Here is a 15,440-nt window from a genome sequence, read left to right on the forward strand (position 1 = left end):
ATAGGTAGGTAGATATAGAAAGGTAGGTAGGTAGGTAGGTAGATGGAGATAGGTAGGTAGGTAGGTAGGTAGGTAGAGATGGAGAGAGAAAGAGGTAGAGGGACTGATGATAAATATAGATGGTAGGTAGGTAGAGATAGATGATAGAGATACGATAGATATTTTTTCCCCAAGGGGGTTTCCTCTGAATTACAAAATGTTCACGTAAAAAAAGGGGAGGCCGCAGGGGAGGGGGGGGAATTCGGTGTGAGAAGATCCATCTGTATCTACCTACCTACCTACCTACCTTGGGGGGGGGGGGGAGAGAGATACATATAGACGACATGACAGAAAGACAATCAATCCACAAGCAATGATTCCAACATGGCTCCTCCTGTCTCTCTTTCTTTCCCTCCCCCGTTCCCCACATTGGCTACAAGAGGCTGTGGAGAGGGGGCTGTGAGTGGAGGAAGACCCTCAGCCCCAGGGTGGCTCCAGTCTGGCATCTGGGAGACGTGTGTGTGTGTGTGTGTGTGTGTGTGTGTGTTCCTTTATTGCTGAGCAGGGGCCTCTTCTGATTTTGATCGGACTTCCTGCTTCTGTCCAGCTTTGGCAATCAAGGCACTTGGTTCTAGATCAGTGTCAGGATTCCAGCAATCGCCCAAATTAAATCACGATTCTCGAGCCCAACTTCAAAAACCTTCAAAGGATTCCTTAGAGGCGACCCACTGGCCCTGCCCTGTATGAAGCCAATTCTGGCCTACGTCATTTACAGCCCCCTGGGACCCTGTTTTCCACCCCCTCCCCCTCCCGGCTGTGTCATAAATCAGATTCTCCAACTGAGCCCGTTCATAGGCTGGGTGTCATCCAATCACGTTCTCCAATTAAATCTATTCCCGGGCAAAAGCTCCGGTAGTTTAGTTACAATCTTTTAAAGAGAAGAGTTGGAACGGACTTTTGCTTTGAACTCCTCTTCCAGATTTCCTTCCCGCACCCCGCTTTTTAATGCCAACGACTAAAACAGGCCTAGGAATGTTTTATGAGTGGACAATCCGATGACCAATATACTAGCACTGGCTGCTGCCTTGAACTGCCCGATACTAAGGAGGAAGGGACCAGCTGGCCCCAACTGGGAAGACTGGGGGTGACTGGGCGGCTCAGGGGCAACTCTGAGGCTGACCTCCCCACCCCCACAAACCATCAAGAGAGAAGCAGCTGAGCTGAGGGTCAGAATCGGGGGCAGCTGGACTCTTTCCCTTCCCACCTCCCCATTCCTCCACCACTTTGCCCCCCTGGACATCTGGGCCGTACCTGCTTCTCGTAGGCCTCCGCAGCCCGCCGATACTCGCCCACCTTGCAGAAAAGGTCCCCCAGTTGCTCCGAGAGTCCCAGGGCGGCCCCCAGGTCGCCGGTGGCCTCTGCCTCCTCCAGGGCTTCTTGCAAGCGACTCACCTTCGTGGCTGCCAGGCAGGGAGAATCACACCAGAGTGGTGAGGGGCAGGGGCCAGCCTCTAACCCCATTGTTCTGACCCAGCTCCCCGAACGCGGCAAACCCTCTGACGTGAACTTAAAAGATTCCTTTAATTAGGAGCCCCGGCAAAAAGTTTCTCTCTCAACGCAGGCTAACAAGTTTGTCCATCCGGAAGATGAGTAGTTGTCTGCCACATCTATTCATCTCCACCCCCTGCCTTGTATCCCCAGAGCTGGGGTGGGGCTTCGCTAGCAGCGGTGGCTCTTCCGTCCCAAGGACCGGCCCCTAGATTTCCACTGCTCTCCTCTCCTCGGCAAAAAGTTCCTCTCACCGCAGGCTAACAAGTCTGTAGGGCCGGAAGATGAGTAGTTGTCTGCCTATCTATTCATCTCCACCCCCTGCCTTGTATCCCCAGAGCTAGGGTGGGGCTTCGCTAGCAGCGGTGGCTCTTTCGTCCCAAGGACCGGCTCATAGATTTCCACTGCTCTCCTCTCCTCTGCCTTCTGCACATCCACAAATCAGGCACTGGACCCGGCTGTTCCTTCTCTTCCTCATCAGCCACCTCCAGACCTGGGGACTGTTGACATTTGAGGGCTGACAGATGGCCCAGGGCTCTCTCTCTCTCTCTCTCTTCTTTCTCTTTCTGCTTCTTTCTCTCTCTCTCTCTGCCAGCTCCACTCCCCCCTCGGAGCTCTCAGGTTGCCTTGATGCTGACCCTGACTCCCACGCCTCCTCTTCCTCCTCCTCCTCCTCTGATTCGACTGCTGGAGGCCAACAGGCCACAGCACCAACAGCAGAGGCCAGACCCACAGACACCAGCACTCACCGTAGCGCAGGTTGCGGCCAATGCTGTCCCGCTGCTGGGGCTGCCAGGAGCCCAGGCGGTAGGCCTTCTTCAGGGACCGTTTGGCGGCTACGAAATCCCCCAGACCCAGCAGCACCTGCGGGCGATCAAGGGCAAAGGTCAGAGACTGCCCTCTCCTCCCCACCCAGGGCAGGCCAGGAGCCCCACTCAGGAAATGGCTACCCTTGTACTCAAAAGAAGATAGAATCCTAGCCCTGAAAGGGGTCTCCTACGCCAACCCTCCTGTCCAAGGCTGGAGACCTTATACCATCCCTGTCAAATCGTGGTCCAATCTCTTCTTGAAAATCTCTAGTCATGGAGAACCCAGAACTTCTGCAGGCAAGAGGTTCCGCTGGTTGATTAACAGAACAACAGAGTGGGAAGGCACCTTGGAGGACTTCTAGTCCAACCCCTTTTCCCAAGCAGGAGCCCCTACATCACTCCAAACGGATGGATGTCCAATCGCTTCTTGAAAAAACTCCAGTGTCCATGAAATGATATTGATGTATGTTTTAAAAATAAAAACTTTATAAAAAGGAAAGAAAAGGAAACCTCCAGTGATGCAGCATCCACAACTGGCAAGAATCATTTTTATGGCTGTGTACATGTAGACATCCGAACTAGACTGTGTCGTTTCTCCGTGTCGTATATGTGAGTATTTGGGTATATGCATAATTTTATTATTTCTTATCTTTCTATCTATCTTGTCATTTATCATCTCTCTCTCATCTATGTATCTAATCTGTCATCCATTATCTCTCTTTATCATCTATCAATCATCTCTCTCTCATCTATGTATCTATCTAATCTGTCATCTATTATCTCTCTCATCTGTCTATCATCTATCAATAAATCGTATCTCATCTATCAATCATATCTCTCTCATCTATGTATCTATTTAATCTGTCATCTATCATCTCTCTCATCTATCAATAAAACATCTGTCTCCTATCTATCAATCATCTCTATCATCTCTCTCTCTCATCTATTTATCAATCATGTCTTTCATCTATCTATGTATCTATCTAATCTGTCATCTATTATCTCTCTCTCTCATCTATTTATCAATCATCTCGCATTCGCTGGCTGGGGAAGTCTGGGAGTTGAAGTCCACGAGTCTAGAAGTGGCCAAAGTTTAGGGATTCAGCCAGGCTTGTGCAAAGCAAGACGGCAGAGGATCTTGGCATTATTGGGGTACAGGTGAGGCCCCCCGCCCTTCTCAAGGCGACTCTCTTACCTGGGCAATGCTGGCGTAACACTCGCTCTCCATGTACTTCTCTTTCATCTTGCCGGCGCACTCCCGGGCGCGCTCCAGGCAGCGCATGGCCTGCGAATGCTCCTTCTCCCGCAGGTGGATGTTGCCCAGGTTGAAGTAGGCTCGGAAGAGGTCTTCCGACAGGTGGGCCTGCCTAGGAGGCGGAAGGGACGACAGTGGGCACCTTGGCAAGGCCCTGCCGGAGGGGTCAAGGGTGGCTGCCCGCAAGGAGCCCCTTCACACACACACACACCCCAGCTTATCTCCAGAGTCCAAGGATTAGAACTGAAATGTCAACGCTAACGTTTTATTATTTATACGCTGTTTTGTATTTCGATGTTTCATTGTAAACTGTCCGGAAACCGACTTCAAAGGAGATCGGCAGTTCAGAAACGTGTGAAATATAAAGGAGAGAGAAAGAAAGAAAAAGTGAGAGAAAAAGAGAGAGAGAAAAAGGAAAGGAGAGAGAAAGAAAGGAGAAAAGAGACAGAGGAAGAGAGAGAGAGAAAGGAAAGAATGAGAGAAAAGAGATAAAAAGAAAAAAAGGAAAGAGAAAAGGAGGGAGAGACATAAAGAAAGTAAGGAAGAAAGAAAGAAGACAGAGAAAAAGAAAGGAAGCCAGGAAGGAAGGAAAGAAAGAAAGAAAGAAAGAAAGAAAGAAAGAAAGAAAGAAAGAAAGAAAGAAAGAAAGAAAGAAAGAAAGAAAGAAAGAAAAAGAGGGAATGAGAAAGAAAAGAAAGCGAGAAAGAGAATGAGAAAGAAAAATAAGAGGAAAAAAGAGAGAGAATGAGGGAGAAAGAAAAGAAAAGAGAATAAGAAAGGAAGGAAGGAAGAAAAGAGAGGGAAGGAAGGAAAGAGAGGGACAATGAAGGAGAAAGAAAGGGAGAAAAAGAAAGAGAATGAGAGAAAGAAAAGAGAGAAGAAGGAAGGAAGGAAGGAAGGAAGGACGACCCGTAATGGGGTTGGAAGGGAGTTTGGAGGCCTTCTAGTCCAGGGGTCTCCTACCTTGACCCCTTTAAGACTTGTGGAGCACCTCCCAGAATTCCTTAGCCAGCACAACCCTGCCGCCTCCTGCCCCCCCCCCAAACCCCCAGGTGACCCTGGTGGAGCAGGGAGAAGAGGGACACCTCCCCCCAGGGCCCCCTTACTCCGAGATGTAGATGCTCTTCTTGATGTAGGAGGTGCGCATGGCTGGGTTCTTCAGGCTGTCATAGATCAAGCCAAGGTTCAGGTAGAGCCGGGACCTCATCTCGCTCTCCTCCCGCTGCGGCACCTGCCCTGCAAGGAGGAGAAAAGGGTTTGCAGGATCCTCTCTCTCTCCCTCCCTCCCTCTTTCCTCTCTCCTCTCTCTTCTCTCTCTCTCTGTTGTTTTCTTGCAGATGTTTCATGACCCAACTAGGGAACATCATCAGTGCTAAAGGACTCTCGTTTTCTCTCCTTCCTCCCTTCCTTCCTATTCTCCTTCTCCAACCGCAACCCCCCACCCTTCTAGCACTGATGAGGTTCCCTAGTTGGGTCATGAAACGTCTGCAAGAAAACCACCAAGCTCGGCAAGGACTACTACTACTACTACTACTACTACTACTACTACTACTACTACTTCTTCTTCTTCTTCTTCTTCTTCTTCTTCTTCTTCTTCTTCTTCTTCTTCTTCTTCTTCTTCTTCTTCTTCTTCTTCTTCTTCTTCTTCTTCTTCTTCTTCTTCTTCTTCTTCTTCCTCCTCCTCCTCCTCCTTTTCTTCCTCCTTTCTTCTTCTTCCTCTTCTCCTCCTTCCCCTCCCGCTCCCCTCCTCTCTGCAAATCCCTCTCCCTTCTAGCACTGATGTTGTTCCCTAGTCGGGTCATTAAACATCTGCCAGAAAACCACCCAGCACAGAGAGCACCAAGGACTCTCCAGTCATTCTCCTCCTCCTCCCTCCCTCCCTCTCTGCAAATCCCCCTCCCTTCTAGCTCTGATGAGGTTCCCTAGTCGGGTCATGAAACGTCTGCAAGAAAACCACCCAGCTCAGAGAGACCCCCAAGGATCCCCTCCCTACAACCCTGAACTACGAATTTTCTTCTCTGTCTGTACAATGTGTAGGGTAGCCCCAGGGCACTCCTTCTGGAGAGAAAAAGAAGCTTCCATCCGGACCCCAAAGTCTTGGAAGAATAAGCTTTTGGCCCCGGTGATGGACTCCAACTCCAATTGCCTCATTCTCCCTGGTTCCTTTCATTTGTACCCCAACTCAGGAAGCCTCCAAGAGAGTAGGAAAGTCTTCAGCCCCAAAGACCTCCTTCCCCCTTCAGCAGGGGGGGGTACCAACCCACGGTGCCCCGGGAGGCCTCCCCCACCTCTCTCCACCCAGGGTACCTTCCAGCTCCTCGTCCAGAATAGCCAAGCTCTTCATGAAGGCTTTCTCAGCCTCCTGCAGGGCCTCCTCCAGCTGGCCGCTCTCGGCCATGAACATGTAGGTGCGGCCGATGGTGGCCCAAGCCCTCTGCTGCTCCACCGCGTTGGAGACGGTGCGGGCCAGTTCCAGGTGGCGGCGCTGGTGCTGGGGGGGAGAGAGACGGAGGAGGGGAGGCTGACCTCAACACAACGCCCGGCCCTGGTCCAGCCCATTCAGTTCAGTTGATGACAAGTCAGGGACCAGAGACCGCAACGAATTAAAAACACCCAGTAAATATTGTTCCCCTGAAAATAGGACCTACCCGGAAAGTAAGTCCTCGTGTTGTGGCACAGTCGGACAGTGGGGAGGAACATGGGCCAGTCCTGGAGTTTGGGGGAGGTCTCGGAGGAGGGATCTGTGTCTGACGCAGAGATGGGACCGGGGCCACCTAGGAGTTATGTGCCAACTCCAGAGCCCCCACAATCTGACAGCAGCAAGGCAGAGGAGCAGAGGGAGCCTGTTCCCAGTGAGCGCTTGCGCAGAGCTGCCAGAAGGCAAGAATAGTTGAGACAAAAGGGGCAACTCGGGAGTAAGGCTTGGAAGTGATTGGCCCCTCTCATAAGACATCAAGGAGGAGCAAAGGGACAGGAACCTTTGCAGGAAGCAAAGTCAATTGCTCTGTTCGGATTAAACCTTGAAGCTCTGTGTGGACTTTGTACTTTGGTTGGCTTTTTACAGTTAATTTGGCACTTGAGTTGTTGGCAGCCATTCAAAGGAGAGAAAGGTGGGTGCTTATCTCGAGGGACTGTTTGGGACTCATTACAGGCTGGGAATGAACACAATTCCTAGCCGTTGAAATAAAAAGAGAGTTGTTTGAAATAAGCGTCTGTTTAATGACAGTCTCAGGAAGCCTCGGTCAGAACACCTAGCTTGATTTTTACACATATGCCCAAAATAAGCCCTAATTAAGATCCTGCCCACTCCAGAGTGGATGGGTAAAATTAAGCTAGGGTGGGGATGGGGGGAGTGTGGAGCTGCCCTACTGCTTACCTGTGGACAGGTGTAGCCAGGCCTCGCACACCCCAACACCTGCCTAGCCGGCCCATTTCTTCTGCAGCCAGCAAGGCTGGTCAGGCTTTCCTGAAGGCCTCTGGAACGGATAACAAAGCTCAGGATCGATCCAGAGCTCTGTTATCGGCCACAGGGGCCTTCCGGAAAACCTTGCCAGCCACAGAAGTTCCTGAGGGCCTCTGACAGCAAAGAGGAGGCCGGGGGTGATGTGCGCAAGTGAGGTTAGTCAGTGGATGGCATCCCCCCAAAATAAGACCTGGTTCCTTTTTGGGTCGCAAAAAAATAAATAAAAATAAGACAGGGTCTTATTTTGGGGGAAACACAGTATACCATTAAAAATTCCAGAATGAAATAATAAATAACAGGTCAGACCTAGGATAAAATCCAGCCTGTCAATTACACATGGTCCAACTATACTAAAATCACAATCCACCAACTGTGGCCTGGTGCTAGTCCATCTCAAATTTCCACTGGCTCTGAGTACAGGCAGTCCTTGACTTGCAACCACAATACAGCCTCGTAATGATTGTAAAGCAAGTCACTGTGTGATGACTGACACGATTTTATGACTTTTTTTAGTGGCGGTCATTAAGCACTCGTTCTTCGCTATGGGGAATTTTTTTTTGCCAAAAACCATAAACATTGGGTTTTCGGCAAAAATGTAAATTGTCCTCATGTGTCTGTGGGATGCTTTGATTTCTAGTGTTTTCCTGCCCCCCACGCCATCCCTCTGCTAAGCAACTAATTCCCACGACCCTGCCTTATGCCCTGGGATGTCAGACCACCTAGTAAGGCTGTATTCCTTCTTATCCTTTTTCATCTTTCCTGTTATCTATTCCTTTAGCATCTTATGACAGTAGCTTTATTGTTTACAGTATATCTTACGATTTGTGTGGGTTATTTAGTATCCTTTTATGATTGTGTTGCTTTTATTTATTATCCCTTTAAGTATCCAGGGTTGTACCTTATGATTTACAACGATTGTATTTTATGATTATGATCATAATTTATCATTAGTTGCTTTTATGTGCACTGAGAGCCTATGCACCGGAGACAAATTCCTTGTGTCTCCAATCACACATGGCCAATAAAGAATATTATTTTCTCCTTATTCTATTTCTATCCTATTCTATTCTCTTCTGCATTCTCTTCTCTATTTCTATTCTATTCTGCGTTCTCTTCTCCTCTGCATTGTATTGTATTCAACTCCTTCCCTCAAAACGACGCTATAGAGCCCTGCACACCAGAACAACTAGACACAAGGACAGTTGTCCCCGAACGCCATCCCTCTGCTAAACAAGCAATTTCCACAACACTGTCCAACTATTTACAAAGCCTGCACTACTATTACTGTTAATCTTCTCATTAATCCTTATTGCCCATCTCCTCCCACTTGTGAATGCATGACTGTAACTTTGTCGCTTGTATCCTTATGATTTATATTGACTGTTTCCTAGTATGATTTGCTTCCTTATTGTGCCCTATCACTCTTGCACCTGATGATTCTTGACTCTGGACGAATGAATCTTTTCTTCTATGTACACTGAGAGCATTTGCACCAAGACAAATTCCTTGTGTGTCCAATCACACTTGGCCAATAAAGAATTCAATTCAATTCTATTCAATTCTATTCAATTCAATTCTATTCTATTCTATTCTTTCATCTATCTATCTATCTATCTATCTATCTATCTATCTATCTATCTATCTATCTGATTTGATTGCTTATTGTACCCTGTGACTATTATTAAGTGTTGTACCTTATGATTCTTGACGAATGTATCTTTTATGTACATTTGCACCAAGACAAATTCCTTGTGTGTCCAATCACACTTGGCCAATCAAGAATTCTATTCCTATTCTATTCCATTCCATCCATATTTTTAAATTTATTCTACCCTATCCTATCCTTCTATTCTATTCTATAGCCATCCAGCATCATTTGCTGAGATAGGCGGCGACAGAAATCGGATCAATGAACAAGTAAATGAATTGATGGATGAATAAATGTAACGGCAGGCTGGCTGGACGCCCAGTGCCTGAAATGCAGTCACATGATCATGTGGGAGGTCATGTGACCAGGGGGCGGGCAGGGACTTTGCAACCGGTCACAAGCATCTTTTGAAAGGTCTGTCGTAGCTCTGAACGTAAGTCGAGGACCTGCAACGCCTGGAGGGCCCTTCCACTCGGTGCTCACTCCCCCCTCCCAGCTTTCCTACCTTCAGGGCAGCTTCATAGCTCTCCAGCTCAGCCAAGCACTCCCCAATTTTCCGGTGAGCGACCGCACAGCCGATGACATCCTCCACGCTCTCCAGGAGCTGCAGCTCCAGCCGGTGCTCGTCAAGGGCCTCCTGGAAGCGTCCTGCGGGGCAGAGGAAGGAACCCTGCTAAATGTATTCTGTCACGGGAGGTTTTCCAGGGGAGACCGGACAGCCATTTGCCTGAAACTGTATACGGTCTGCTCCCTGGGGTTGGACTAGGAGACCTCCAGGGTCCCTTCCAACTCTTTGTCATTCTGTATTCTGTAAAAGTTCAGAAGAGGACGACTAGGGATGACATGAAAGCCGTGTCCCAGTATTTGAGGGGCTGACACGAAGGAGAGGGGATAAATTTATTCTCCAAAACACCTGAAGGCAGGACAAAAAGCAACGGATGGAAAGGAACAAGAAGAGAAGCAACCTGAAATTAAGGAGAAACTTCCCCACAGTGAGGACAATTAATTGGTCTTGCCTTCAGAAATCGTGGGTGCTTTAAATAGAAATGCGGGGGAAAAAATATAAAATATATTGTATTACACATCTTTTTTCTTTTTTTTTCTAAATTTTATTTGAGTTTTCCCAAAAAGAAAAGAAATACAATTAAAACATCTTTTTTGGAAGCAGCATAACCCCAGGTTACATTTCTTCGTACAGACACAAATTCAGGTTCATGCTCATTGTTATATTCTATTCCATATCTTATTTACAATTTTAGATTTTCTACATGGCTTCTCCCCTCTTTTAATTTCCTCAATTTTATTGTACTTATTTCATCTCAATTCAAATCATTATATTTTTTATCTGTCTTCCCCTTCTTCACCACCTCTATGGGGTGGCTTAGCCCCGAAGCCAACCGGTTCGGGGCGCTCCAGCGGCGAGCCCAGGCAGAAACCACGCACGATCGCGGATTTCTGTCTGTCGCCGAAGCCCTTCAAACCGAAAGTCAAATATATTGTATTACACATCTTAACAGCTGCTAGAATAGCTTATGCTCAATGCTGGAAGCACTAACTGTATACCCTCGGATGGACTGATTATTCAAAAAATAATGGCACGTGCTGAAATGGACAAACTGACTTTAATGGTACAAGAGAAAGAGGAGCCTGAATACTGTAGAATTTGGGGGAAATGGTATAATTGGATCGAATGAAGACAGAAAATGAAAGAATTAAAAATAAGCAACTTATAGATTAAATGTATATATTCACACACAATTGTATATATTTGTACCGTATTTCCCCATGTATAAGCACCCCTTTGTATAAGCCACCCCCCAATTTTTGGACTGTGAAGTTTTGAAAAATATTTTATTAGAGAAACAAGTTATGAAGAAAGAAAATTTACAAAGAAACAAAATTCAAGATTCATAATAATCACTCATACACTCATCATCACTATCTGCTCCATCACATTCCACGCCTTCTTCAATATTATTGGCATCTAATTTAGCTAACAGTTCTTCTTCTTCCTCTGTGTCATCTTCATCATCATCTTCATATATCAAATGATCTTCTGAACCATCAAGAGAATTAGATATTCCACATTTTTTAAAGGCTTTGACAATGATCTCGATCTTCACACTGTCCCAAGCCTTCTTTACCCACTTCAAACTTCTCCAATTGATGGTTTCTTCAGTCGACCAGTTTTGGTAAGATTGTCTCCTGCTGTCGTCGTCATGTAGTGGTTCCATTCTTCTCGTAGTGCCACCTTAAAAGCTTTATTAATGGAAACATCAAGGGGCTGAAGCTGACAAGTCAGGCCACCTGGAATAACCGCAAGTTGGGTTTTCATAGTCTCGGCAATCTTCTTAACATCCTCAGTCAAGTGTCCCCTGAAGGAATCGAAGACAAGCAAAGCCGGTTTCTTAAGCAGAGCTCCTGGTCAGCATCCAAATATCTTCTTGAACCAAATTTGCATACCATCAGTATCCATCCAGCCTTTCTCATGCATGTGAAGAAGTATTCCGTTGTGAATTTCTTCTTTAGGGAAAGTCTTCCTCTTAAAAATCAACATTGGATTTAGCTTGGTTCCATCAGCAGCACAACCCAAGACGACAGTGTATCTGTTCTTCTCATTTCCAGTTGTCTTTATGGAAACTGTCTTGGCACCTTTCAGATCGACTGTTCTGTTGCTTGGACAGTCAAATGTGACTGGAGTTTCATCCATATTATAAATTTGAGAAACATCGTAATTCCAGTGCTTTCTAAGGTTGATGATGAACTTATGAAACTCCACTATTTTTGCTTCATAATCTTCAGGCATTCTTTGAGCAAGTCTGGTGCGAGTCCTCATTGACAGCTTCTCTCTCTTCATGAAGCGATAACACCAATTTGCTGAACCAGTAAAGTTTTCAACTTCTTTTTCTCTTGCTATTCTTTTGGCTTCTTGCAAAATCATCTTGGTTGTAATAACTACACCATGTTGACGTTGCTCAACTATCCATGTCTTCAATTCCTTCTCCAAATGTGGCCACTTGGCAGACTTTCCACGACATGCCTTTTTCATCCTTGGCATTTTTCAAGTTTCTCTTCCTGCTTTCTCCATCTGATGATTGCCCTCCGATCTGGTGGAGGTCCAAATTCCCGCTCAGCTGCATGATTACCAAATTCTTTGGCAAACTTAATGACTTTTAACTTAAAGCTTGCAGTGTAGGCTTGTCTCTTCATTTTTCAGCCATTTTAGAATTTTCAAAATAACACAGTAACTAATACTGTGTACAATCTTGCAAGTCGCACGAAAAAACCGACGGTGCTGCAACACCGCTCTGCCCCGCGATCGCCGGCAGGTCGACTGACGGTCGCCGCCAAGCCCGGTCGGGCGTCCAGACGGGCGCGAACAGAAAAGCTTCAGACGAAAGTCGTCCGCAACGCTTCAGATCTACAACTTCGGTCATGACGCCGAAAGCGGTGCGGGCGACGCTAGCAATCACACGATCGGAACGAGTAGGAACGAAGCATTCAGGCCGATGCCTAGCGTATGCATTTCTATCGCGTACTCGCACTCGCACTCGTATCATCACTTACAATTTTTACAAAAAGTATAGCATACTGCTGGAAAACCAGTTTATTCCTACTTTATTATTTTATGCATTTTTCACGTATAAAAAGTGTACCTGCTTTGTATATGCCACCCCCTACTTTTTGGGCTTGAAAATTTTGGAAAAAAGGGGTGGCTTATACATGGGGAAATACGGTAAATAGGCACAAAAGATAGAAATGGATGAGATGGATGTCACAAAACTTGTTAACGTCATATTTTTTATTTATTTTTAAAATATGCAAAGGAGCCCCCCCGGGACGCTCACCATGACGGGCTAAAATCTCTCCGAGCTGGTTGCAGAGAGCGGCTTCTTCCTTCTGATCCCCCTTCCGCTGCGCCTTCTCCTTGCTCTTCTGGATCTCTGAAGGATACGGAGAGGAGAAGCGTGAATCTCAGCACAGGATTTAAAGGATGAGGCAGGCAAGAAAGCAGGAGATCCCGAGTTCAAATCCCGCCTTAGTCAGGACTGGGTGGACTTTGGGCCAATCATCAGGAGATGGGAGTTCTAGTCCCTCCTTAGGCACAAAAACTTACCGGGTGACTTTGGGCCAATCATCAGGAGACAGTGAGTTCTAGTCCTGCCTTCGGCACAAAAGCGGACTGGGTGACTTTGGGCCAATCACCAGGAGACAGTGAGTTCTAGTCCTGCCTTAGGCACAAAAGCTTACTGGGTGACTTTGCGCCAATCATCAGGAGACGGGGAGTTTTAGTCCCGCCTTAGGCATGAAAGCTAGGTGACTTTGGGCCAATTGCAAGGATTACTATGAGCCAAAACCCAGCCTAGGCATGAAAGCCAAAGCACCTTCTCTCAGCTCAAACCACCTCACAGGGTTGTTATTGTGAGGAAAATAGGAGGCGGATATGTTTGCGGCCTTCAGTTATAGAATGACGGCTCTTTTATATTTTATTATACTTTTTGTATATGACTACTGCTATCCATGTATTGGCTAAATAAACGTTTTAATCTGGGGCACGTTTTACATTCAAGCACTGGGCGGATCTATTAGCCACCCAACCTCCTGGGAAGAAGGCAGAAAAGACTGCGGAGGGGGGGCTGCCACCGTGACCCACCCCCAGGGGCTGAGGGGTGTCCAGGGGCTGCAGTCCACCAGCAGTCCAGCCCCCTCAGTCCAGTCCCCCACTGAGGCCAGCCCTCCCAAGATCCACCACCCCACCGTCCAGCCCCATCTCCCCAGTCCAGTCCCCCCAGTTTGGGCCCCCGTCCAGCCCCCCCCAGTCCAACCACCCCACCCCGCTCCTCCCACAGTCCAGCCCACCCTCCCAGTTTGGGCCCCAGTCCAACCACCCCCACTGCTGCCCAGTCCACCTGCCCTCCCCAGTCCAGCCCCTCCAGTCCAACCGCCCCAGTTTGGGCCCCTGTCTAGCCCCCCAGTCCAACCACCCCCCAGCCGCCCCAGTCCAGCCTCCCAGTCCACCTGCCCTCCCCAGTCCAGCCCCTCCAGTCCAACCGCCCCCTGTTTGGGCCCCTGTCTAGCCCCCCAGTCCAACCACCCCCCCGCTCCTCCCACAGTACAGCCCACCCCCCAGTTTGGGCCCCAGTCCAACCACCCCCTGCTGCCCAGTCCACCTGCCCTCCCTAGTCCAGCCCCTCCAGTCCAACCGCCCCCAGTTTGGGACCCTGTCTAGCCCCCCCAGTCCAACCACCCCCCAGCCGCCCCAGTCCAGCCTCCCAGTCCACCTGCCCTCCCCAGTCCAGCCCCCCAGTCCACCTGCCCTCCCCAGTCCAGCCCCTCCAGTCCAACCGCCCCCCAGTTTGGGCCCCTGTCTAGCCCCCCAGTCCAACCACCCCCCAGCCACCCCAGTCCAGCCTCCCAGTCCACCTGCCCTCCCCAGTCCAGCCCCTCCAGTTTGGGGCTCCGTCCAGCCCCGCCAATCTAACTGCCCCCAGTTCAGGCCGCCGCCCCTGCACCCCCGCCCCGTCCAGCCTTCCCCAGTCCAGCCGCTCCCCCACTGGTGCCCCCACCCGCTTTGATCCCTGCAACAGTCCCGCCATCCGCAGCTCTTTTCTGGCTCCTTTCTTCACCACCCCGTCCCCGCTCCGCCCTCGAAGGCGACCCGAAGCTTCCCGGGAAAAGGGGCGGGGGTGAAATCCACCCGCGGGGGCCCGACTAGAGGACCTCTGGGGGAGAAGCTCCCCCCCGTGGAACCTACCTCCTTCCCAAGCCCGCCCCCAAAAGGAGGGCGCCCTTTTGCGAGGCTTGGCCCCCCGCTTCTCACCCGACCCTGCAGCGGCCAGGGACTCCAGCTCCCATCATCCGGGGCGGCCCGCTGGCCGTGGAGGATGGGTCCCGCGCGGCCGGGACGGGAGAAAGTGGGGGAATCGGGGTGAGTGGGTGGGTGGGTGACGGCCGCGGAGGATGGGATTTGTAGTAACGCCCCCTCCCCACCCCCAAGAACTACTCACGCCTCACTTCCCGGTCGCCCATTCCGGCGCTCTTGCGTCGCCCGCCGCGCGCCAAATTCCCGCTCGTCCCGCGATTGGCCGCCCGGAAGAGGGCGTCCGTTCGTCATTGGCTGGAGGTCGCCCAATCGCGAGAGGACTCCGCCTCGACGGGGGTCACGCCCCTCTCCCCGGAGGGGAGGGCCGTAGGAGGGAAAACAGAGCGCGGCAGAGTCGGCCACTTGGCGTGGACTTCAATTCCCAGAATTCCCCAGCCAGCTTTGCTGGCTGGGGAATTCTGGGAGTTGAAGTCCACCCATCTTAAAAAGCGGCCCGATTGACAAACATTTGGCTAACTCCCCGGGAAGTCCGCCTGCTCTGGTGCCCCTTTCTCCTGCAAATGCCCTAGTGGGCAGGATGTGGGGGGAAGGGAATGGAATAGTATGACTGAGCTAGAAGGGACATCTGGAGGTCTTCTAGTCCAGCCCGCTGCTCAAGCAGGAACACCCATATACTATTTCAGAGGGGAGGGGCTCTGCATTGCACCAGAGGGTCGTGCCAGCCCTGTTCCAAATCTGGGGAGGCACACGTCGCTTCTTTAAACCCCCCCTCCCAGCTATGTCCCCCCCACCTGCAGAGGAGGGTCTGGCATGGAGGAGCTGGGCATAGGCCTAGTCTAATGAAAAGAAGGGCCAGGGGTGACATCACAGCAGCCTTCCAAGATTTGAGGGGCTGCCCCAAAGAAGAGGGAGTC

The 15,440-nt window shown here is 49.6% G+C and overlaps 1 protein-coding gene across 1 annotated transcript in view; it reads right to left on the minus strand.

Moving 5' to 3' along the window:
* Positions 1–14,754, minus strand: part of TONSL (tonsoku like, DNA repair protein) — a 59,896-nt gene extending 45,142 nt beyond the window's left edge. Inside the window, 8 exon segments of the mRNA XM_087931889.1 lie at positions 1,291–1,439; positions 2,277–2,391; positions 3,532–3,703; positions 4,698–4,827; positions 5,899–6,082; positions 9,208–9,350; positions 12,551–12,646; positions 14,711–14,754. Of these exon segments, the coding sequence (XP_087788015.1) occupies positions 1,291–1,439; positions 2,277–2,391; positions 3,532–3,703; positions 4,698–4,827; positions 5,899–6,082; positions 9,208–9,350; positions 12,551–12,646; positions 14,711–14,732 (1,011 nt within the window). The 5' untranslated portion in view covers positions 14,733–14,754.
* Between the last annotated feature and the right edge of the window lie 686 nt (positions 14,755–15,440).

This window comes from Pseudonaja textilis, chromosome 3 (genome assembly GCF_049901715.1).
Source record: "Pseudonaja textilis isolate UNSWEBS1 chromosome 3, rPseTex1.2, whole genome shotgun sequence".
Lineage (NCBI taxonomy): Eukaryota > Metazoa > Chordata > Lepidosauria > Squamata > Elapidae > Pseudonaja > Pseudonaja textilis.